Consider the following 26,419-nt stretch of genomic DNA (forward strand, 5'->3'; position numbering starts at 1 on the left):
GTTATGACTGAGCTAAAACAGTAATCGCTGTTTCTAAAAGTCATCATCCTGAAACATTTAACTCTCCTTCTCTCACAGATGCTGCCAAGCCTGCTGCGTAATTCCAGTACTTTGTTTCTATTTCAGATTTCCAGCTTGTTTAATTTGAATCCATCCATGTCAAATGGAAATAAACAAGACCAGGAATCCGTAAACAATTTTTAAAAAAACACCAGCCAAAAATCTACAGATTCCAATTTTCCAGTTTTATTGTACATTTTTGAGGCTAAATTTTTACATCAGAGAAATGCCCAACTGCAATATTTATTTCACATTCTCATCTTTCCATGTGTATTTTACACACAATTACCGCTACATACTAGACTCCCTCTTCAGCGCTCACTTTCACAATACATACTCGTACCATTTTACAATGCAACATTTTTTCCATATTACAATGCCAGCGACTGTTTAAACCTTACAGCCACTTGCATGCCGTCTCAAACTGTTGCATCGTGGCTGATTGCTTATTACTTCTCGCTAATCAGCTTTTACCCCCTTCAATTCCATTATAAACTCATTCTCTACCTTTCTGCAACTTACTATTATCCATCAAAACCAACTTTCCTGGCAATTCTCTCAGTAGTTAGAAGCACAAAACACTTTTTACATGCTTACATTAACAAAAATCTTGTGCAAAATCATAAGCAGGTGAATGGTCAAAACAATCAGGGGAATGGCTCAGATTGAATTGCACGACACCTAAAAATTGACTTGACAAAATTTTTGCTGATCTTAAAAAAAAAAAGCATATAAATCAAAAAGTACTTATGTCTGAATTGCTAAGTAGATTTTCCTCTACATATTACTATGGATCTCATTTCCCTGGTTAATTAAAAAAAACAGAAGTCTTATAAACAGCACAGAAATAATAACTTGAAAATGCTTGCAGGGAATATGGATAACATAAGGGAATGTACAATACAAAAATATTGGCAAGACAGTGAATGCCATTGACAAAAACTGCAACAAAATGAGGCTTTCAGACCTTACTCTGCTGCAGTGAATAACCCAGTAATTTAAAAAACACTACTGGATTACTGCCACTTTGCAGAACAGCCAAAGTAGTCCAGCAAAGCTGACTTCATTTAATAGCTGCCATAAAACACATATATATATATATATGTGTATATATATAAACACAAAACAAGATTAGCAATTTAATCCTGCTGCTACACCACAGTACAAACGCTGTACAGAAGTATAAATAGAGTCCTTTTCCTGAGCCAGAAACCCGAGTGCTCACACTAATGTTTCTGTTCTCTTTGTCATTTGTTCTTGTTGCTCGACTGTTTCGAAGCTTTGTTTCGATAAGAAATCACACTGTTCGACTGTTTCTTCACCTTCTATGCTGGTTCTCGGGCTGCTCGTTTCAGATTCGCTTGTGTCCATGTTGGAGCCCGTTTCTGACTGACTATCTGTCATTTCTGCACCTTCGGAGGGGACGGGTGACTGCCGTTCCTCTGCGAGCTCTGCAGGCTGGGGTGAGCTTTGCTCAGCTTCTTCGTTCAACTCGAAGAGCTCCTTATGGTCTGTTGAACACGGTGATGTCTGGTAGAGACACATCGCATTTCGTAGGCAATTCATCCACTGTTGTTTGTTGTAAATATCATTGGCCTGGAGTGTGTGCGATGACTGCCCCTGCACTGTATGTCGGAAACGAACTTTGAAGATGTTTTTAGCTGTGAATAAAGAACGTAACAAATAAGAATAGCTATGGTGGAATTTCTAATTTAATAATTTTTACACTATAATCTAAGAATGTGAAGAAAGCACAGATATCCAAGTCCACCTATTTAAGAGGCGTGCATGCTATAGGCATTACAACAGTAAAACTAAAATCTTGAGTACATGTCACATGCTGAACTAAAAATTAACAGAGCAACACTGGAAAAGATTGAGATCGTCTTGGAATATCAATCATAGAATCTACAGTGCAGAGGAAGGAGTCCATTTGGCCCATCAAACCTGCACCGACAACAATCCCACCCAGGTCCCATCCCCTTAACCCCTCATATTTACAGTCCTAATCCCCCTGACGCTAAGGGGCAATTTATCATGGCCAGTCAACCTAACCTGCTCATTGGGAGGAAACCGGAGCGCCCGGAGGAAACCCAGGCTGACATGGGGAGAATGTCACCCGAGGCCAGAATTGAACTTGTGTCCCTGGCACTGAGGCAGCAGAGCTAACCACTGTGCCACCCCACATTAATTGACAAGTTGCTAATGCAAATTATTGCCCGTTTTTTAGGCATTAAATAAAGCACAAGGTAATTCGCAGCTACAATTAGCAATTCATCTCGTTTCCAGACCTGCCGCTCCACATGATCCTTGGCTTACCTTTGTCAGAATTGCCAAAGGCGCCTCTGAAGGAACCTCCCATTTTCGTATCACCATCCTGAAGATCTTCCAGTAGAAGATCTTTCACTGGGATTGGCTGACGGTATACTTGGTAACACTGGCGGTCATTACGGGACACAGGGCGAGTCAGCACCAGGATTTCTTGGAACAGAAAGACATACAGCTTCTGGAAAGATAAAAAAGACAAAAAGATTAAACTTTTAATGTCCCCAGATGGCAGGATTCGAATGCATGAAAACACAGGTCCATTGACGGCAAGGAATGACTAATAAACCCACCGTTCCTCGGTTGTTTCTCAGCTCTCCGTGGCAAAGCAGCACTTTGCTGCTTTCAATTCGAGCATCCTTCTGTCTCTCATCCAGGTAATCCAGCTTGTCAACGTAGTACTGACAGTCAGATTCTCCTTTTTTCACATTGATGTCCGATAGGACTCCTTGAATTATGGCAATCTATAAAGTAATATCTGGAGATCAGCAATTGCAACAAACTGTACACTAATAGTTATAAAATATGCTCTGCAAGCTGAGTGGCTACACAGCAACTCAAAAGACCTGCAAAGGTTTTGCATAAGTTGGCCCATTTGAGCTACTGCACGTGCAGAGCCACACAAAAGATGAGGGGCTGTGTACTTAAAGCCTATGGCATGGTAAAAGAGTGGGTGAACAGAGGTACAGATATATATATACTTTTAATGTATGGAAACATTAGTAAAAAAAAGTCCATTGAAAAGATAAACAAGATTCTGGATTTTATAGACAGGGCACTGAATGCAAGTCTGGTAATCCTATGATGAGGAATTATATTGTAGCAATGGCAAAAAAGATTCACCAACTGATGTAGCTGTTACTAGGGGGCATAACTATAAGGTTCATGGTGGGAGATATAGGAGGGATGTCTGAGGTAGGTTCTTTACGCAGAGAGTGGTTGGTGTGTGGAATGGACTGCCTGCTGTGATAGTGGAGTCGGATACTTTAGGAACTTTCAAGCGGTTATTGGATAGGCACATGGAGCATACCAGAATGATAGGGAGTGGGATAGCTTGATCTTGGTTTCGGACAAAGCTCGGCACAACATCGAGGGCCGAAGGGCCTGTACTGTGCTGTACTTTTCTATGTTCTATGAAGTAAGGGGTTCAAGTTGAAAGCTCAAAAGGGACATTTTTCAACAGATTTAAAGTGGACCTCAATTATTTTCTAAACAATTAAAAGCTTTCAGACAGTAAATAAATGGTGAAATTTTCTTCCCAATTGCTAGAAAATTGGTAATAAAAGGCCATAAACAGTGTAATTACTAGGGAAAAAAAGGGGAGAAATGAGAAGAAATTTACTACAGAGTGTCAGTGGACACTCAAGTGGCCATTGGAAGAAATTAATATATTCTTTAAAAGCAAATTAAATTTATATTTCATCCTTTTCCTGTAGTTTTAATGTTATTTTTGTTTTTTTAAAGAGTAGGCTGATACAGTGAAGAGTTAATATTGATACGCGAGTAATAGACTAAATAGTCTCCTTCAATGTAATTTCTATAATTCAATCTGCAAAACATGGGTGTATGGCTTCTTTTTAAAGAAATATTAATCCTCCCAGCAATAATGTAGTTACATCCAGCACAGAAACTTACTGCATTTTCCAGGCTCTTTTGGTCCAAGTGATCAGTTGGCGTATGTCGCAAGATCTCCTTTAACAGTAGGGGGTACTTGACCAACCGGCTGCGAGGAATATCCAGGAAACTCCAAAGGTCTAGCTTCCTGCTGAAGGGGGACTCTAGGCAACGCTGAAGGAAATCCTGCACTCGCCTGTCCTGCTTCTTTTGATCCAAGAGTGCTTTTGCTGCCAGTTGATTGCTGCAGTATTCCTTGTATTCATCAAGCCGCGGTAACTGGAGACAAAATATACTCAAGCGTCAGGAGCAGTTTTGGAATGGATTGATGCAATGAAATGGATTTGTGTTACATTTTGAAGAGCTTAAAAGAATTCTAATTAAAATTGTTCTTGAAGCAACTATTTCAATTAAATCACGGCCATAATATTCTGGATAATTGGAACTAGGCAAGTCAAAATGCAGAAAAAGTTGCCTAAGCTATTGATGCATTTCACGCAATGTGACATCTATCATCCCACAGAAATGGCTCTCTGATATGAAGATTGATGTGAAGCCTTGTCCATTTAACAATAAGGATTGTTTCCTAATGTATCCAGATTTAGATATTTAGACACTAAAATAAGTAAAGTACGGCAGATGATGGAATCTGAAAAAACTCAAACAGGTCCACCAGCATCTATCAGGAGAAAAACAGAGATTCTCCATTTTTTCCTGATGGTTGTTGGCAGGCCTACTGAGTTTTTGTAGATATTTAGACATGCTGTTTGGGGTAACCTGACCCCATTGCTATACCTTCTGGTAAATGGCACCAAGAAAACTGAAAAACTCTTCAACAATGGCTGTTTGTTTCAGGACTATCCTATACATTAACCAAGGTCAGCTTTTGCTGCATAAGTAAATGGATTGGAAGATGGCACAAAGATCCTCTCTTGTTAATTAATCTGGTGGCAAATGCTCTGGTTTATATTTGTAAACGCACCCACATCGCAGTAATGAAATGTCATTAGGTAATTTGATGATGGAGAGTATTAAGCTATGAGCCATTGTTTAACCAGAAAAACTGAAGTTTTACTTCTAATGGAATGATTTCAAAACAACTTACCCAACTAACAAGAATTTGACCAATTTGCTCCACAGTTCCATCTTGTTTTGTAGCTTTCGCGAGCTTACTCAGCAGATCTGGAAGAAAACAAATGCATTGAACTAGCTGTCAGCAGCATCAATCATTAACTGGAGGTCAATATGAAAACCTCAGACTCAAGTAAAAAGAAATCCAATATTTCAGCACTTTCAGACTACTTGTGTAATTAACTTCAAAACAACTGGATTGGAAGTCAACACATCACAAAAAGCCACTTGATATCTGAGGCAGGATAAAACTATTTGGGAGTAAAACAGCAATGATAATTGGGAGCTGCAGTTCTAAATATGGTGAGCTCCTTTATTTATCATTGCTCATTGCCAAAGAGTTAATTTGACTTAAGTTATCTTTCAAATGGACAAGTGATGTGTTATTAACATGATCAACTCTTCCACATTATACGATTTTTTTAAAAATAAAGAGATATTCACCTTCATGCAAGGGGATGTAAGAATCAAGAGCTCCAAATATCTGTGTCAGTTCTTCTTCTGTCATAATGGACAACTTCAGCATCGGATCATGATAAGCCTGCAGACAACAGACATGACAGCAGAGTGTTAACACAATATTCTCTCATAAGCTTTGACCAACAAAAACTGTTATGGATCTGAATGTTCATACTGCCGGACTGGCACATCTGATTTTAGACTTTACTACAATATAACTTAGCATTTATTGCATAATTCACTTGTATGAACATTTTTATAAACTCATTTTATTATATCAGCCTCTTAAGCTAGTAAACCCTTACACCAAATGGCGAGTGTTTATACTTCTATCAGCATAACTACTTTACAACTGTTACCAGTATTCATTTAATAAATATTTCAACAACTGGCTACTATTTCTAAATGACTAAGATCCGATTTAAATTTATTTGCAGGGAAACATGTATTACATGGCTTCACTAGAACACTGACCTTTCTTGCTAATTTTAGGTCTTCGATTAAATCTTGCTCCCCACGAAACAGCTCAAATATAGCCTGGAAAACAAAGAAAGCAACTTTGAATGGTATGTACTTGGCACGAAGCAACTGCAAAGAATGGCATGTTATCACAACTACCTAAAAATAAACTAATTTTACTCTCCCAAGATTTTTCCCTGAAACTTTTAAATTTAGCTGTACCCATTTTTGTTAAATTCAAAAAGGTAAAAGACTACAATGTTCATCGCGGGAGGGAGCAGCTGGTCAAATTTAACATGTACTTGTGAGATTAACGTGTAGAGACAATTCTGAGAGTTTGATGTTATGTCTACATAGATATCAATGCAAGTTAACTGCCCAAGAAAAGCAAACAGTTCTGTGGATTTTGGAACAAATAACAGCACTGGCAAGCCAAATTAAATAAGTGGCCGATCTAAATGGTTAAATATAGTCTTCACAATTCTCTAAATAACACCAACATCATGGAAAAAATATCCTCCAGATTGAGGTGGGAGCATTATTAGTTCAGCTTTCTTAAAAAAGAACTTGAATTTCATCTTGATTATCCTTCCATCAGACATTTTTGTTCAAAATAATTCTGAATTTCACCAGATATATTTTGTCCTTATACAGAAATAAAGAGTGCTTTGAAAGCTATTTTCCATCTTATGTACTACATACCTCTTGTCGTTTAATTTCCTTTGAAGAAAAATTCTGCTTTGTGCTCACATCAAGGGTCTCGGACCACAGTTTGCTGTTGCGCCTTTTAGGTGGAGTTGGGGCTGAGGTTTTACTGCACAGCTTTTGTGAGCAACTCGGAGATTTGTTGTCACTTCGGAATGTGATGGATCTCTGCAGATAGAAAAATCAAGACGGTTAGCATTCCAAAATCGCACAGCATTCAGCAGGTTTGAAAAGTGCTTATTCGCTACAACTACTCATTACCCTGAACCAAAAATAAAAATCAAAAATGTTCTTTGTGGGGTAGTTTCTTTGAAACTGCATATCTAGGATTTCATGGCTGGGGGACGAACAACAGCACCAAGTGATAGAGAAGGCTCTGCCAAGATGATAACAATATGTACACACAGGGGTAGACTAGTTCATAGTTTGTTTTATTATCTTTCCTCAAAGAAAAACTAAGTAAAATAACATTCAAAGAGCTCTCTCCAAATCTACATAACAAAATGATCAAGATGTTCTCAAAACCAAACATGTAACAGACTTGTGTGTGGGGCTCAGCCATATAGCACGGAATCCCTGTGGCCTTTTCGGTATAAAATTGCATCTATTTGAGGTCAACGTTTTGAATTTTAGCTAGTGACACGTCTCAAGAAATTCTGACCATGCTAGAGGTCTGGTGGCACAGTGGTTAGCACTGCTGCCTCTCAGCGCCAGTGACCCGGGTTCGATTCCAGGCTTGGGTCACTGTCTGTGAAGAGTTTGGCCATGCTAAATTGCCCCTTAGTGTCAGGGGGACTAGCTAGGGTAAATGCACGGGGTTATGGGGATAGAGCCTAGGTGTGATTGTGATTGGTGCAGACTCGATGGGCCATATGGCCTCCTTCTACACTGTAGGATTCTATGGAGATCATATCTGTATTCAAAAGTTGTGCAATGTTTGTTTTTATACTGAGATAAATTAACTGAAAGCTATCAATTTAAGATTTCATCAAGTATACATCACTGTTAAACTGATCAAACAGAAATGCAACCACTGCACAAACTTTTATTAACCTAGAGATGTCCAAGCCAGGTTTGTACTGGTAGAACTTTTCCTCATCTGTGCACACTTTATTCTTTCACTCGACAAAAAAAGGATGGCAAAGACAGGATCCAACATTGATGCCCTTATTGCTCATTAGTGTGCCAACAATTCCCCAAAAGATCTCATGCACAACAGCCTCTTCAGCGAGGCAGCAGTGTGCACCATTGTCTGCTGCTAACTCTGGAGGAAGAGGAGGGAGCAAAAGTGTTTATTCGGTGCCTTGTTGACTTGCTCAAACATTTCAAAGTGCTTTGCAAAACTCTAGGTTGCTCTGAAATATAAGGACTGTTAGGCAGAAAAATAGAAGGGGCAAGAAAGAAACATTACCTGTAATGTTTGACCGAAGCGTCTGACTGCACCATTTTTTGAGGGTGATATTAAATTTGCCAGAGATGTTACGCGTGATAGGGGTCGAACCCGCTTGTTGCTTGGCTCCTGTAAGAGAACAAAAGTACTGCTTATGAATATGCATCACTTTTTGTGCAGACCCAAGGAATTCTGAGTGCCACCAACTCAGCCAACTAAGACATCTATTCATACACGACCAAATGTACAAACACTTCCAATATCCAAAAAGCAGTGTTTGGTTACTGAATTAGATCAATTTGACCAAGTTCTCTTGCCTTAGCCAGGAACCGTGATTGTTCCAGGGAGGGATAGAAGGGAAGAGGTGGAGAAAGGGTGTTTTTCTCATAAGAATTTGTTCCATCAAGCTGATGAGGATTGCCTAACCTAGCATTGACAGACTGTCCATGGTCTCTCACAGCACAGTCTAGGTGCAAGAAATCTACTTGGTGCCAATAATATGCTTTGAACCCCACTCAAAGGGTATGTGGCAAGGGACCAGGAATAGACCAATTAAATGCGAGAAAGTGCACCCCTGCTACAAAACAAAAATAAACATTTCATGTGGTTAGAAATGATCAGACCAAGTAGCTCAAGATGGAATTTATACAGGTTTAGTAACAAAGCCTATGAAAACATCCCAACATCAAAGCAATTAATAATCAGTACCAGCTGAGAGCTTCAATATTAAAAAGTTTCCTCACTTTCAGAATCACCAGCTTGGATGAATGAGGAAAGTTGAACAAAAATGTATAAAAATAGCTCAACCCATTATGCAATAACTCTTTACATCAGTGCTCTAACTGACAGATTAACTTGTGTGTCAATTAGAAGGCTGCTTCCAGTTTTATCTATACTTCCGACAAATCCACTGGCTCTTTCTTGCAGATAATCAAAAACTCTGGATCATTGGTGTTAAGATGTCTACCTCACATAGTAATGGACTATACACCGCAGCAGCAGTCTATCTGGATTTTTGTTGTAATGCCAATAAACTCATACAAGCCATTGGGAATGTTGAGCCCTCCTGCCTCTCCTTAGTCCTCACAGTAACTTCATTGCAGTGTTAATGTAAGCCTACTTGTGACTAATAAATACACTTTAACTTCAATTATTTCCTGTCATTTTCAGTATTGGATTGTGTTTATTTAATCAGAAACCTAGCTGTCAGCTTCTGTCCGGGGATTATTGGCAACATTTAGCTATGTAAAAAAGGAAATCAAGGCCCAAGATACAAGCTACCACCTGAATTGCTATTAAATGGTTCAGTCAGGCATAGGGGACACCAGTTTCAACATGGGTATTGATTAGCCAAAAATAACCTCAAACATCTTAATAGGTTCCATTTGAAACCAGCCACCAGTTTCATGAGACTTTTGCATTAGAACCTAGGACACCATGAAACTGACAAGAGAAACATTTGAGTGAAAAGGCAGAACTAAGTAAGGAAGTCAAGATTAGGAAGTATCAAATTCAAGAGAATTCCAGGAAGAAGGGGAAAAAAATTTAATTTAAGGGCTTTACGCAGCATTAACACTGCTTTTAATTCAGCTTCAATGGTCTGGCATCCATCATCAGTTCCTGTGGTTCATGATGTTAAACTAATTTTCTATAGTTCAATGACCAATGCATAGACCAGACTTCACCTGGATCTCAGTTTCACTGCTACAGAAGACAAACTGCAGCACTGAAGGACAGGAACTAGTTCTTGGATGCCAGGCTTCTGGAATGCAAATAAAAATATAAAAGCAGCTCACAAATTGTTGTGGATGAAAAGTGTATGTTTGAGCCAGGGGAAGGCTTCTTTCAGGTAGCATTACTTGCATGCAATGGTTCCACTAATTTGCATGCCACTCAATTGTGAGTTGGCATGAATTGGGTATTCTTTTCTCAAGCTGAACATTACTGAACAATTAAAAGGCGTGAGAAGAACGCATGCCTGAAGTGATCTAGCTCATGTTCCTACAGGAATGCTGAAATACAGCAACAAAACAGACTGTTACTAAGTGCAAAAAAGTAAACGCAGACGGCTCCAGTGCTTGATTTCTACATTCATGGCAAACCTGCTTTTAGTAGTTTTCCCATTTAAATTGGGGTCCCAGGAGAGTTGAAATTAAATTTAGATCTCCAACTAATATACCATTCTGCACCCCCCCCCCCCCCCCCAACCACTCTAAAACAAGAGCAGTTGGGATGTCAGAAATCCAATGTGATGGTTTTAGAAGGAACCAATTCTGGAATATTCAGTTGCAAGCAGAAATTCAGTAGCAGCTTAAGAAAAACCATGTTTCCAATGACATAGGGCTATGGCGGAAGAGCCCGCTTTGAGAATGGTTCAAGGATTATATGGCTGTTATGTTGCCACACACACAATTGTATAAGTGCCAGAAAACATGCATAGAAAATAGAAGCAGGAGTAGGCCACTCGACCCATCAAGTCTGCTCCGCCATAATGATCATGGCTGATCAAATTCAATACCCTAATTCTACTTTCCCTCCAATATCCCGTGATCCCATTAGCCCCATGAACTATATTTAATTCACGGAGCACATAACAGAGAAGTGATTAAGTAAAAAGATTTGAGCAAATGCTTGTTACAGATAGCAATGGAATAGTGACAGAACTGAGTGTCAAATTAGACTGAGATCAATCAATTTCTCATTCCCTCACTTTGTCATCTCTAACTTTAAACTATGTAACAAAGGCACTTGACCCCACCCCCCTCGAAAATGGAGTGCAACAGGATACATCAAACATTGAAGTCACCCAACATTTTATATTTCCTAATATACAGTTCAGCACAGAATCTCAGGCACTGCACACTGTAGTTACCCCTGTTGATGGAAAGCAAAGTGCCTTTTGTTAGCACCAGTAATTGCCATTCACAATTAACATAATATGGGCTCAGATCTTTTTTGAATTACTGTTTTGCAGGATAAAGAAAAAAGCAGAAGGAAGGAAATATGGAAAACCAAGCAAAATGCTGAAAATAAGTTCAGCTCAATTTGGGAGAGAAACATTGGGCTTCATTTAAACTTTAACAGTTTCTTTTGGATGCTGTTAGATTTTTTCCCATTATTTTGTGTCTTTTTAGCATAACCAGTGACTACTTATACAGTGCTCATATAAACAAGCACTTGTACTGATTATTTTTCATTATAGTATAATATATACTTTCAAAATTGACTGCAATGAGGAAAGATTACATGACTTTACCTAGTAGATAAATTCTGTCCATACTTGCCAGTCACACCTGTACAAATTACTACAGCACAAAGAGCTGGAGTACATTCGAAACAGCCTATATTTCAAGCAATCTTTTAAAACAACAATTCCCTTGGGGCAGAGAAGGCACGACTGAAAGGGAGTGATTGTGGTCTCCCCGCAGCTTTGTTTTTTTTTAAGTACAAAGCAATGGAAAACTTACTTTCTTTGGCAAAAAAACATGCTCCTGCCTGCTGACTCGCTCAGTCCCTCCCCCAAAGTCAACCTGAACCCATTACAGCATCAGCCTGTGGATGGGTTTCTGGATTTCCCATGCCCCTTCACCACACCAATTGGTGAGCTGTCAAACAATGCTGGATACAATTGAGAACATTTTCAGTAATATTATAGTTTCTGTACACTTCAAAACCCTATTTTGTGGTATCAATGTGACAATCCCCACTTTTTGACTGCTTGGGTAAATGAGGTAGGTCCATTGGGAGCCAGCTCACATGTTGACATCCCAGAATGCGACCGATAGCTAGTTACCAGTCTGGATATATTGATAAATGGGCAAATACAATGGAAATTTAAAATAAAGAAATTTATTTGCACATGTAATAAATGTGTCTTCCTCCTGCAATCACTAAATTCCACATTCTGGTTCTTTTAACACACTTCCCAATTCTTTTACATACTGTTAAGCCCAAAAACCTTTTTTTTAAAAAAAAAGACTTCTTCCTCATTTTGGATTATGCTGGTTGATGTGAGCAGTTCCCTAAAAATGACCACAGTGCAAAGATGTGCAGGTTAGGTTAATTGGCCATGCTAAATTGCCCCTTAGTGTCCCAGGATGTGTAGGTTAGAGGGATTAGCGGGTAAATATGTGGGGATATGGGGTTGGGGCCTGGGTGGGATTGTGGTCGGTGCAGACTCGATGGGCCGAATGGCCTCTTTCTGCACTGTAGGGTTTCTATGATTCTATGACCACGCTTCATTCAAACCTTAAAATTCAAGTCACTTTCAGATCCGACCTCATTAAAAAGATCAATAAACACTTTACACAGCAAATCAAATATATCACACAAGTGACATCGAGTTTTTGCCATCTTTGCAGAAAGACAAATCTATTCAGTACAATTTCTGCAAATCTTTCACCGCAGCTCTCCACAGAAAATGCTCAATTTCAGTGCTATACACAGTGGGATGCTGTTTTGTATATTCAATATTTAACAGTGATGGATAACCCAAGGTGGCTAGAGTTTTAAGTTGTAGGGGTCTTTCACATCCCAAGGGAATCACTTTGTTGTGCAAATTCAAGTGTTAAACAGCTGCAGCCTCTTATTGCAGACACACAGTTGACACCCATCTTTGGATGGATGCTATAGATAACACAAGGTTATTTGATCCTTGGGAGTGACACTTGCATTACAGATGAATATTCGACTATGTGGAGTTACTTTGATGTATACTACTGATTTTACTATAGATGCTCTACGTTGCTCTATGTACTTTTTTTTAAAGAAAAAGGAAATTGTTAAATTGTGAAAAAAGTTTTAAAAAATCATTAGCAGGGACTGCATACCTTTGGAAATGTACACTGAGTTTCCCACAACTTCCAATCCAAAGTTTTTCCAGTATTTGTTTTTATTGTTTTTTTTAATGGGTTAGAAATGTTCCTAACATTTGACTTTTGCTCACATTCTGCAGTCCTCTGGCATGGTTCCTCTCAATCTTGCAGCACTGTCTTCATCCTGTGATCAATCGCCTTTGTGGCAGTTTGCAGATAGATTGCTGCTGTTATTGAGAGTTCACAATTATAAGCACTGTCTGTCTTAAAACATTATTTTACATACACCTAAACACGAGTTTCACTGCACTACGTAGGCAAGTTAAAAACTCCAAATGGCCTTAAGTTTTCAAGTTATTCCTTTGATCACTGCAGTCAAGGCTACGAACTACAACCTTTTCTAGTTGACAATGCTGCTCACCAATCATCAAACATTTTACAACTATGGGTGCTTAAATGCTGTAAAATGGAGATCTAGCTTTGTCCCATCACAGTCAACTTGCCAGGTTTGCAGTGGCAAGACCAGTTCTTTGAGCGATGGGGGAGGATGCACAGACTTAACCAAACTGTTTGGCAACAACATTTACTGGTAATTGCTTAAAGTTAATGGTCAAAGAAATGTTTAAATAGATTTGGAAAAATTAATAAAAGCAATGAAACAATGATGTAGTTAATTTGAAATGCTAACTTTTCATGTTAACTGCACAAGCTCGCTCTTTGTAATTGTTAATTCCATCTCATGAAAACCACCCACTGAAATTCAAATTAGCAGCAATTTCCAATTCGAGCCATTGGCTAAAGACAAGAAACAGGAATTATTCCGACAATGGGGTGACAGATAGTCTCAAATGGCTTTTCTGTGAGCAGAAAGAATTCAGGAATCAAGATAAATCTGTTCCTTTTGTTTCCATGATTAAGTGTGAATTCTTTGCACTCTTGACATATAGGGCAGCTGCCAAAGTCGCAAACCACCCATACATCCAAGCATCAGAGATTCTTGACTCAACTTCCACTGATAAAAAAGATCCTTGCATTTCAGACACGGCCATCAAGAGGATGCATGCTATTATGTTGGAAAACTAGTTTTGCAATGGCAGTTACAGAACATTTAAATACCTGCATGTGTAGTTTGCTTGTGTGCAGGATTAAAATGGTAAAATGTGACTTTTTGATGGAGATCAAAACTTTGCTCACTGTTGTCTAAAGACCACCAAGAGTGAAACATCATTTCCGGCATCCAGGTGGCACATTCACAAGAACTTCAACCACTCAGCTTATCTCAATCTAATGTAGGGGTATGCTATCCAAGTATTTATAGCACTCTACCTGTTGCCACCAGAAGGTTCCAGGGTCAAGTGCCCTTTATTTGCACAGATAAGAGTTTAAAAACATGTTAATTGGTGACCATAACTGATTCTAGGTCTATAACTGGGCCTAGAACTCAAGCAGAGGATAATGTAACAGTCTACTGCCAATTACAATCCATTGTCTGTTGTTGGAAGGTTGGATCAGAACAGATATGTCCTCAGCAGCCATGCCCTCAAAATCTGTTTAGTAGCATTATCGTCAACACGACAGTTCTTTAACTAGTGCAGTGTCAGGTCTTCCCTTAGACATTATGCAGATGTTGTTGTACACGTCCATTCAATTTCCCAAAACACTGCATCAGAAATAAAATCTCACAGCTAAAATGAAACTGTTTTGGTTGGACAGGAAATTATATAATCTCAAACTATAAACTTTTCAAAGGATGTTATGGGAATAAGGACAATCTTTAGGACAATCAAAAAATTCCAACATGTGCATCCTGTAACAAGAAAAATCCCTTCAAACATCAATCTCCAGCTTTTGGCAAAGGAATGGACATCTCAAAATGATTGGTTGAATTTGGCCAATTGCTAGCCACCACCTTCATGAGTTACTGCTGCTAAATTAATGGGATAACACTGGCAGACAGCACAGAGTTCTGAAACTATAAATTCCATGTTTTCTGGAACAGGTAAAAATATTGAATAATGCTTTTGAAACCTTTCCTAAAAATCTCAAACAACGAGAAAAATTTGCCACTACCTTACCTTGAAGTCTATCCTGGTGTTGCACCAAGAATTTTATGGTGCGAGACTGAACTTTGCTTTTCACAAGTTTGAACCTATGCCCCTTGTACAATTAAGGTGCACAGATTAAGTGGAGTCCTGAACATACTGTTCCTTGCTTGGTTCACTTTTCCAAAGATGAAAAAAAATTCTCATTCTCCCTCTCCCCGCCAGTCCTGTTTGACAACTCTCCACACTTTTTCAGTGGCTCTCTTGCAGATCGCAAGATGGCCAGAACGGGACATCTTTGTCAACATGTGATTTCATTAGAGCACTGAAGCATGATTACCACAAATTTGTAATCTACTCTTTGGTTATATTATTCAGCATTCTTTGTCGATTTTGTTAAGAATTCATTATCAAGAGGTGGGCATCACGGGAGACCAGTATTTATAGTCTATCCTATTTGCCCTCAAGAAGATGAAGGTATGGCCTCTTGAACAGCTGCATTTCTTTGTAGTGGTTTGATACAACCACATGACTTGCTCAGCAACTTCAGAGGGCAATCATCAGTCAATGTTGGTATGGGATTGGAGTCACGTACGAAAAAGCTAAACGCAGTGGGTTTTCCTCACCCAAGGATATCAGTGAACCAACTGGGTTTTTGTAATACTGACAACCCAGTGTCGTTTATTAATTGTCATGTTATTAATTCCAGGTTTTAATTTTTTTTGAAGCAAATTCAAAATCTCAAACTGCCATGCTGGGATTTGACTAGTTCAGTAACAATCATTGTGTTACCATACCCACATTCAAATAGTTCCAAGTTATAGGGCATAAGCATTTTATCCACTGATTATTCTAGTCTCTTTTGACTGGAGCTATTTTGATGTCTTTAGTCAAGGACTGGAGTCATCCACTTATTTAGTGTACTTCACACTTTGTATTAAATTTCATCGGCCATTGTTCTCCATTTACATATTTTGCCTCCCTCCAACTCTAGCTCCAAGTTTGCGATTACTTGCAAATTTAACCTGTTTGCACCAAATTTCCCAATGCAAATTAGAAACCCGTCAGCCTGATATCCACTAATTCTCAACCCTTCACAATAAAGTGTAGCAGCATTTTTCTGCATTAAAAAGATGCTGGGATGTATGCCTATGTTCTACAGTTCATTTAAAATGTCACTCTGGCAAAGATAATTCAGAGTTCATTATAAATGATATTGTCTCAGACATCTCAAAGAATGAAGGTGTAATTGTAGTTTAATAGTGTCCAAACAAAAAGGCAATTTACAGATTACCCCCCCAGTCTTTTAAGGGCTCCACTGATTACATCTTAACATCCAAAAGACAGGCATTATCTCAACAATGTTACACAAATTATAGTTCTCCAGCCCTCTCCGAAACAAAGAAATGCTGCTTTGAATGATTTTAACACAGAATATACCATTTCTACTTTAACACTACCTCAAACTATGTACATAGTTACTACACTTTACTTAAATTAATCCTTAATCTTCATAATCTTAAATCTTTAATGGAATTGAATGCTGGGATTTTGGCCTGTGTTACACAATTGCCCTCAACATTAACTTATTACACTGAAACTAACTATCCATTCCATACAATTTATTTAGATTTCTTTGCTTACATATCTTGTGCTGAAGGCAACATCTTAACTTGGGATGCACGCGAGTATCTTACTCGCACCTCACACAGCAGGGATCATTGAATGGGTAGGTACTGATGGAAGCAGAGGTCAACCAGGGCAGCCCCGCTGCTGTGCTGGTTAAAACCAACTAATTTAGCAGCAACAAGGGATCAAATCTGGACCATCTTCTTAACCAGGCAATCTCAATTCGAAGATTTTGATTAAACCTGAATATTAGGACGGGTTTCACCTAGACTTATTTTCAAGTCGTGAACATCCATTCTCCTAATTTATGGAAGGAACTTTTCTTTAAAAAGTACCACAACCAGAGTTTTTCACCACCCTTTTCTCGACTTCATAAAACAAACTGGGCCAGTCCACCACTTTCTTTTTCCCCCATTTTGTGCTTGTGTTCTTTGTGACCTCCATGTACTTATTGACAGCTCTTTGATAAAGAAATCTCATTGGTTCTACCCTACAGTAGATTTGCCTCCCATATGTGTACTCTGTAATATGCTGAATGCTGTTTGCTAATATAACACAGTCAACCCATGCAAGCAAACAAAGTTTTCACCACCGTGGAACAGTCAGATTTCATTTATCCTCTGACTCACAGTGAGTTCCAATCTCAGGTCGGTTACCTGGAGGGTAGACCACATGGATACACGGCAATTTGCCCACAATAAAGGGAGGGAATAAAAAAGTATTTTAAGAAACTAAGTGAGATAGGTGGTGTAAGGGAGTGCTAGCTATCACTTCAACATGAAACTTTCTTTGTAGATAACAAGGACTTTAATAAAGGTATATCATTAGAAAAGAAATGGTGTATGGCATCAAATGTTGCCTACTGATGGTTGGGTTGGCGGGGGGCTGGGGGGGGGGGTGGAGGAGGAAAGAGAAAGAGAATGAAAGTTATGGGGCAGTTTGTAAGAGGGTTTCACATTATTCCACTATGCAGCTAGACAGGAGTTTTGAATGAAATTACACTTATTAAAATTTAAGTGTTTGCAAATGTGTTGGTTTTCCATGTAATCTGTTGAAAGCTGAATTTTTGGCTGACTTTATATTACACAAAAGAAAATATCTTTCAGCAAAAACCATTTAGGATATGAGGAATACTCTAATTCTTGTAGATTGCAAAATAATTTGAAACCAATGTTCTTGGAAAAGTACAGGATTAAAAAAAACTGGAGTGGAGTTTTAAGAAAACAAAACTCATGAAGGCAGAGCCAAATTTTTAATCATAATCCAAGGTGGTCCAAAATGGAAAATAAAACAGGAAAGCGGAATAAGGGTCGTGGAACATTGCTTGAAAAAAGTGATTGCCTGATAGCCCTGAGGGGAAGTAACCCTCCCAGTGTAAACAGTATAAAAGCTATCTGAACCAAAACTAACAAGAGCAACCTGACAAAGAACCATCAGGTCATTTCCAGCTGATTCCCAACAAAAAAAACAGCAAGTCAACACAGATTAACATGATCAAAGAAGTCAAATGTCGGGAATTCTGACTACCCCCTCCCCCCTGCCAAGTTACCAAGAAATGTCTAAGTCTGCAAAATAAGACTTTAATAAAGATAGCAAAATTAGAGTAATTCTTCAAATCACCAGCAATTGCCGGTTTAGTCATGATGCAAAGCTATTTTGTCACATTTCATGTTAGCTTTATATAAAATGGCAAAAATATTTCTGGCCCACGTTAACCAATAACTTTACAGACACCAACATGACAGTTCTGGAAAGCACAGTTGCTATGTTTTAAAATGGGCTTTGATTTTGCTTGGGTTGGAGAACAAAAAGCAAGAGAATTCATTTCCACTTCTTTTAAAATGGGCTAATTTCAAAAATGTTGGCTGACTGGTTTGGGGCATTTTTTTTGTCATTAAGAAACGTGAGCATTTTTCTTCTACAGCGAAAACCAGATGGACATTGGTTCCTCTTAACTAATCTAAATTACATTCGATACAGAGAGCACGGCCATTAACATTCCACTGGTGATCAGAAGGTAAAAAAGCATTTCGCAAAGCTAATAAAGTTATGCAATACTCTTAACTGGCCAGATAACAATGTTCCAATTTTGCAACAATCTAAAGTGGTGGCAGATTGGAGTCACATGCCAGTTAAGACTTCTATTTGGACTTGGTATCAGGCACCCAGAGTCTTTTCAAGGGCTGGCAGAGTCTATTCTATCATTCTGCTCAACTGTCTTGACAAACACTGAGCTTCTTCTCCCAGCGAGAGGAACAGGATCTGGTTACACTTAAGTGCAAGCTGTAGCCTGAGGTCACAGCCTAATTACTTAGTACCTTCAATAAGAGGCAGTTGGGGTGGACTCGGGCAGCTGACGGGGAGTATTAAAACTAACTAAAAGACACAACTTCGCATTGAAGAAAACTTTTAAACTTCGCAGATTTTGGCACACAACTAATCCCTCTCCATATAAAATTTCCATATGAAAACCAACGTTAAAGTTTCGCTTCAGCAAACGTTTCAACAAATCCAAAAATTCTCACCTCCAACTCTTTAGCGGCGGAGACCTGCGACTGAACATCGACCACTGTGATAGTCCTTTTAGTGGGCAAAAGGTTTTGGATCTCATCGAAAGCAACCATGCTGGGTAAGCTGCTATTTAAACCCTGTTTAACAGCCCGGTGTTCAGGGTGCCCGGTCTCCGCGCTCACTCTGTGCTCCGCTGCCGCTGACTAACTCTCACACTACTCCAGACAGCTGGGAGGAGTCAGTGCTCGAGTGCAGCAGCCCACACTTAGATCATCAATCATCTGCTGACTGTAGGTGGGCCACACCCTCCCTGCTCCACCTCCAAACTCCGCAAAAGTTGAATAGACTCTCAGCAGACTGGGAAGTTTGAAGTTATAAACTGAACTCAAACTAATTCAGTTTATAGAGGTTGTACAAGGATTCCAACTCTCTCTCTTTTCCAAAAATGTCTGAATGAAGACCTGCCAGGCTACTTTAGTGTTTTTTATTCATGCATGGATGTTGGGTGTCCCTGGCTGGGCCAACATTTATTGCCCACTCCTGAGGGCATTTAAGAGTCAACCACATTGCTGTGGATCTGGAGTCACATGTCAGCCAGACAAGATAAGGATGGCAGATTTCCTTCCCTAAAGGACATTAGTGAACCAGATGGGTTTTTACGACAATTGACAATGGTTTCATGGTCATCTTTAGACTTCTAATTACAGATAATTCAATAAAAACTAAAATTTCACCATCTGCCATGGTGGGATTCGAACCCTGGTCCCAGAGAATTACCCTGGATCTCTGGATTACTAGTCTAGTGACAATATCACTACACCACTGCCTCCCCTCTGTTCGTTTGTTCTAGGTGACATGGATAGGTGGTTCAAATGAAAGCAGTAGGAAGGATGTCATTCCTTTCCCCAAGAGCAAGTCCTCTCAGGGCAGCACGATGGCACAGTGGTTGGTATTGATGGCTCACAGCGCCAGGGGCCAGGGTTCAATTCCCAGCTTGTGTCACTGTCTGTGTGGAGTCTGCACATTCTCCCTTTGTCTGCATGGGTTTCCTCCTGATGCTCCAGTTTCCTCCCACATTCTGAAAGACGTGCTGGCTAAATTTTCCCTCAGTGTACCCAAATAGGCACCGGAGTGTGGCGACTAGGGGATTTTCACAGTAACTTCATTGCTGTGTTAATGTAAGTCTACTTGTGACACTAATAAATAAACTTTTAAAACTCTCAGGCTGAAGCAGTTGTGCTGAACATTGGCACTCTGTTCAATGGAGAGTTGAGCTTTCAGCCCAGTCTGTCCTTAACCATTTGGAACAATTCCCACTTGTGCCACTGCTGAAACCCCCATCAAGACATTCATTTCTTGAGATTCAACTTCACTGACCTCCCTGCTTCTTGAACTTCAGCTGATGCAGAATTCCATGTACCAATCATTGTTCACGCCCCAGTTAAACTAAAAGTTAAAGTTTATTTATTAGTCACAAGTAGGCTTGCATTCACACTGAAATGAATTTACTGTGAAAATCCCCTAGTCGCCACACTCCGGTGCTTGTTCGGGTACAGTGAGGGAGAATTTAGCATGGCCAATTCACCTAACCTGCACATCTTTGGACTGTGGGAGGAAACTGGAGCACCTGGAGGAAATCCAAGCAGTCACGGGAAGAATGTGCAAACTCCACACATGACAGTGACCCAAGCCGGGAATCGAACCTAGGCCCCCTGGTGCTGTAAGGGAGCAGCGCTAACCACTGAGCCATCATGCTGCGGAGATGCCGGCGTTGGATTGGGGTGAACACAGTAAGAGTTTTAACAACACCAAGTTAAAGTCCAACAGGTTTATTTGGTAGCAAATACCATTAGCTTTCGGAGCGCTGCTCCTTCATCCATCTGACCTGGGTTTTGCTATATCTTTAAAAAGATATATGAACCCAAAGCTGTATCTCTTGATATCATAGCAGGGTGGCATTAAAGAGGAAGATTTCTATTTGAATAAACAATCTGCAGGGTTACAGGGAGAAGGCAAGAGAATGGCACTCGGTGAAATGCTCATTTAGAGAGCTGGTGCAGACACGATGGGTCAAATGGCCTCCTCAGACTGAAATTACAAGATAACATTTTCATAGAAACCCTACAGTGCAGAAAGAGGCCATTCGGCCCATCGAGTCTGCATCAACCACAATCACACCCAGGCCCTATCCAAATATCCCTACATGTTTACCAACTAACCCCTCTAACCTATGCATCCCGGGACACAAAAGGGCAATTTAGAATGGCCAATCAACCTAGCCCGCACATCTTTGGACTGTGGGAGGAAACCAGAGCACCTGGAGGAAACCCACGCAGACACGAGGAGAATGTGCAAACTCCATACAGACAGTGACCCGAGCCGGGATTCGAACCCCGGTCCCTGGAGCTGTGAAGCAGCAGTGCTAACGACTGTGCTACCGTGCCGCCCTACATTTAGTACATTTGTACATTTGGTACATTTAGTTGTAACTAATGTACAAATAGAGGAATTTCGCACTGTCCAATGCACTTCAACGGTGAGACAGCGAGTTACCATTTCTGCAGAGCTGCCAGCAGAGCATCTTTGACAGCAACCAATGAATTTTCACATTTTAACTGCATACCTCACCCTTGTTTAAAGTTGCTGTCGGATTTGTGCACAAGTGACAGAGAGCACAGTTAGGCACGTTGTTATTTTTGACAGCAAAATATGGGCCAATACGTTTCAATCATACATGGGAGAAGAATAGGGAGTGGTGACAGACAAATACAGATTCAAAACAGGAGAAAAAGGAACAGGACAGAGGGGGAAAAATTGCAAAGAATAAACTAGAAGCTGCAATAAGGAAACACTATTGCAAAATGTTTTAAATGAGACAAAATTGTGCTAGACCAAAATATATCACAACGTTAAGCTTTTAACTTGACCCAAAATGAAAGGGCAACATTTCCAAAAACTGCATCATGATTCACTGATGACTAAACTTACAAGCTGGTGATTCTGGCCATTTTCCCCATAACTGCAATACATAACATTAAACTACTCTGGATCACTTAGAATGATCAAACTTGGCATATCAAATTAATTATTTTGAAAAAAAGGTTTCAGGATATCATAGAATGGTAAGAGGCCATTCGGCCTGTCAAGTCCATGCCAGATCTGTGCAAGAGCAATTCAGCTCATCTCACACATTTTCTCCGTGGCCCTTGATTTTTTTATATACATCTTTGGGTGCGAATCCATTTCCCTTTTCAAAGTCATAATTGAATGTGCCTCTAACACCCTCTCTGGCAATGAGTTCCAGATTCTAACCACTTATTGTGTAAAAACAAAATGGTTCTTTGCAAAAGACAACATGAGAACTTGCCACCCTAATTTGGTATCCTCTTACTTGACCCCAGTGCCAATGAGAACTATTTCTCCCGATGTACTATATTTGGACCCCGCATGATTTTGAGCATCTCTACCAAATCCCTTCTCAACCTTCTCCCCCCCCCCCCCCCCCCCCCCCCCAAGGAGAATAACCCCAGCTTCTCCAATCCACATAACTAATTCCCCTATCCCCGGAACAGTCTCTTCTGCACTCTCTCTAATATCTTAACAAGTGGCACCAAGAATTGGACACAATGCTTGAGTCGAGGATGAATCAGTCTTTTTTTTTATGAAGGGTACTTCATAACCATCTAAGCCCAGGAGCTGACATGGGCTTTAAACCACTTCCTCAACCTGCCCTGCCACCTTCAACGATTTCTGTTCATATACACCACATCCTCGTTCTTCCTACCAAAATGAATAATTTCACACTTCTCTGCATTAAATGTCAATGACCACTTATCTGCCCATTCCACCGACCGACATACTTTGAATTTCGGCACTATTCTCCTCATAGTTTTATATCGTCAGCAAATTTTGAACTTGTGCCCTGTATACCCAAGTCATTAAGATATCAAGAAAAGCAGTGGTCCTAGTACTGAACCCTGGGAAATACCACTGTATACCTTCTCTGAAAAACAACCATACATCTCTAGTCTGTTTCTTGACACTCAGACAACTTTGTACCCATGTTGCTACCATCCCTTCTGTTCCATGAGTTCTAACTTTACCCACATGTCTATTGTGCCGCACTTTATTAAACACCTTTTGAAAGTTCAAATGGACCACATTGACCGTATTATCCTTACCAATACTTTGTTACCACATAAATCAACATGATTAAACACTATTTGCTTTTCACAAATCCATGCTCGCTTTCCTTAATTAATCCACCTAAGTCAATGTCGAGGATTATCATTTTCCCACCACAATGTTAACGTTGTAGTCATTGGATTTATCTTCAAAGCCTTTTACGAATGAGGTTGTAACATCTGCAATTCTCCAGTCCTCTGCTACAACCCTGGTATCGAAGGAGGATTGGAAGATTATGGTCAGAACTTCCGTTTCTCATCAGGTCTTGGCGACTTATCAATTTTTAAGTGCAGCCTGCCTAATACTGCCTCTCCAATCTGCCATTTTTAGCCAATCCAGTCAAGCCACTTGCTCAAAGGCTTTCAGCACCGACAACACCATACTTTAGTAAATACTAGGTCTTCAGCAGAGCACAGGAGAACTGGAGGAAGGAAATTAGAACTTTTCAGGAATACCTTCAATAATCTCTATAGTTGGCATCACATTAGAGAAGGGTGGACATCGCACGATATCACAACTCACCAAGAACTCAGTCATAGAGGTTTACAACTCTGTAAAAGGATTTCTAAAATTCAGTTAAAAAATATATCCACATTCAGATATTCATTCTTTTGAAGAAAGTTTGTTCTCCAGAATGTTTGAAGATCTAAAGAAGTGAAACATTGCTGCATAAATATGAAGGATTTAGGTTCTTATACACAAATGTCTAATGGAAACAAAAATTGGCTAGCAGCAGACTTTAGTCTCAAAATTGAGAGAAATGTGGGTAAATTATAGATGTTCCTCTGAGTTTGTGAACAGGAGGGCAGGCAAGTATGACATAGATCATTATGTTTGGCAATATCTGTAAGTATACTCATCAACTCTGTGGCGGTTATGGTAAACAGGCACAACAACATTTTGCAATAGGATAACCAAAAACAAACCTATTATGGAAATTAGTCCATTGCTCAATGGGTAGCTTCACTGCATAGGATGGTGTTGAATATGCAACATTGTGGTAGAGACTAGGGACAATACATTGAACATAGAACAGTACAGCACAGAACAGGCCCTTCGGGCCACGATGTTGTGCCGAGCTTTATCTGAAACCAAGATCAAGCTATCCCACTCCCTATCATCCTGGTGTGCTCCATGTGCCTATCCAATAACCGCTTAAATGTTCCTAAAGTGTCTGACTCCACTATCACTGCAGGCAGTCCATTCCACACCCCAACCACTCTCTGCGTAAAGAACCTACCTCTGATATCCTTCCTATATCTCCCACCACGAACCCTATAGTTATGCCCCCTTGTAATAGCTCCATCCACCCGAAGAAATAGTCTTTGAACGTTCACTCTATCTATCCCCTTCATCATTTTATAAACCTCTATTAAGTCTCCCCTCAGCCTCCTCCGCTCCAGAGAGAACAGCCCTAGCTCCCTCAACCTTTCCTCATAAGACCTACCCTCCAAACCAGGCAGCATCCTGGTAAATCTCCTCAGTTTTGATGAAAGGTCACAATCTGAGATGTTAACACCACTTCTCTCGCCACAGATGCCGCCATGCTTGTTGAGTACTTCCAGCATTTTCTGTTATTCAGTTTTTGATGTTTGGCCAATGGCACTTAGACTGATCTCATGGATACCACAATCTATTCCCGATTACTCTTAAGCATTTCCCCCTGAAATTCCATGTATTGAATGTATTGAGAAACTAGATTTAGGGTCAGCTGTAATATTCTATATGGCTAAATAACCTGGCAGTCACAAGTCAAAATCCAGTTAAAATAATGCTCAAAGTGGATCATTGGGACGATCTTTAGAAACCGTACCTCACTATGTTTGAGACAAACAAACATAGATGAGAGAACCCGGGATTACTATAATGTAACTTAGGTGAGTATCTCTCTAGAGATTAATAAATGCTTGGAATGATCTTTAAATGGGGTAAAATCACAAAACAAACACATCAAGATGCAGCTGAATATTACAAATTGAAGGGTTTGGATAATGGAAGGAACTCCAATGGGCCAAAGGTTTTTGTTCCCACTTTTTCACATGTTGAGTAAGCAGGGGCTTGAAATATGGGGAGAAATTTGACTGACATACATGGACATCAATATGAGGAAAACGGAGAAATAAACTCATATTGTGATAAAAATCAGAGCAAGCTTTGCTCTCACATTCCTACAGCTGACACAAAAGGAGAATAATGCGTTATCAAGCTTCAGAAACAAACTGTCCTTGTATTTTGTTGCCAGAAACTTAAGCAGTGATTTAAGTTATTCGTGTCCTGCTGATCATATAACTGTTGATAAATCAATTTGCAAATAGTTACAGCTTCACTGTGCTGATTTATTACTTATTTCATACTTATACTAAACAGTGCCATTTCTAACAGAAAGTTTTGCCATTGGAGAAAGCCCTCCAAAGCAACTGCCTCAATACCGGTACCAATGCCAAAGACATCAGGCCTGGAGTGCAGCCAGCAGTGAATACAGATTGCAATCTACAAGCTAAACTGAAACAGCAACAGATCCAGAGGGTGGGGTAACCATGAGGTCTACATTTCCACACCCAGAACCATTCTGAGGCCCTGAAAGCTCACAACAGGCTCAACACAGGGACAACTGGAAGAAGAGATTCTCCAGATACAGATAAGGGCGGTACGGTGGCACAGTGGTTAGCACTACTGCCTCACAGCGTCAGAGACCCGGGTTCGATTCCAGCCTAAGGTCACTCTGTGTGTGGAGTTTGCACATTGTCTCGCATGTGTGAATGCCTCAACTTAGGAGAATGTTTGCCCCCCTGAATTCAAACAAACATTCAGTGCTACCATGTCCTTAACAACCTTTCTTCAAACTATGGAGGAGTGCAGCGCTCCGAAAGCTAATGGTATTTGCTACCAAATAAACCTGTTGGACTTTAACCTGGTGTTGTTAAAACTCTTACTGAGGCCAATCCAGACAGGGAAATGTTGCCAATGTGACTCAACATAAACTGTACAAATGATCCTTCGCCAAATGATGATTTTAAAATTGTGTTTACCATTTCAGAGCAACTAAATATAAATCTCAAATGTACATTTAATCCATGGTTGTCAACTCTGTGTGC

The 26,419-nt window shown here is 39.9% G+C and overlaps 1 protein-coding gene across 6 annotated transcripts in view; it reads right to left on the reverse strand.

Moving 5' to 3' along the window:
- Positions 1-224: 224 nt before the first annotated feature.
- net1 (neuroepithelial cell transforming 1) overlaps positions 225-26,419 on the reverse strand; it is a 135,149-nt gene continuing 108,954 nt past the window's right edge. For 5 of the 6 annotated variants that reach the window (XM_078235851.1, XM_078235850.1, XM_078235852.1 and 2 more), the window contains 9 exons: positions 8,165-8,272; positions 6,751-6,921; positions 6,064-6,126; positions 5,575-5,671; positions 5,105-5,181; positions 4,021-4,278; positions 2,679-2,849; positions 2,380-2,566; positions 225-1,721 (listed from right to left, as the gene is read on the reverse strand). In XM_078235851.1, coding sequence (XP_078091977.1) covers positions 1,282-1,721; positions 2,380-2,566; positions 2,679-2,849; positions 4,021-4,278; positions 5,105-5,181; positions 5,575-5,671; positions 6,064-6,126; positions 6,751-6,921; positions 8,165-8,272 — 1,572 coding nt within the window. In that variant the 3' untranslated portion in view covers positions 225-1,281. Of the gene's footprint in view, positions 1,722-2,379; positions 2,567-2,678; positions 2,850-4,020; positions 4,279-5,104; positions 5,182-5,574; positions 5,672-6,063; positions 6,127-6,750; positions 6,922-8,164; positions 8,273-19,153; positions 19,361-26,419 lie in introns of those variants that run through there. The other variant, XM_078235853.1, reaches the window with a different exon arrangement.

This window comes from Mustelus asterias, chromosome 19 (assembly GCF_964213995.1).
Source record: "Mustelus asterias chromosome 19, sMusAst1.hap1.1, whole genome shotgun sequence".
In the NCBI taxonomy this organism is placed as follows: domain Eukaryota; kingdom Metazoa; phylum Chordata; class Chondrichthyes; order Carcharhiniformes; family Triakidae; genus Mustelus; species Mustelus asterias.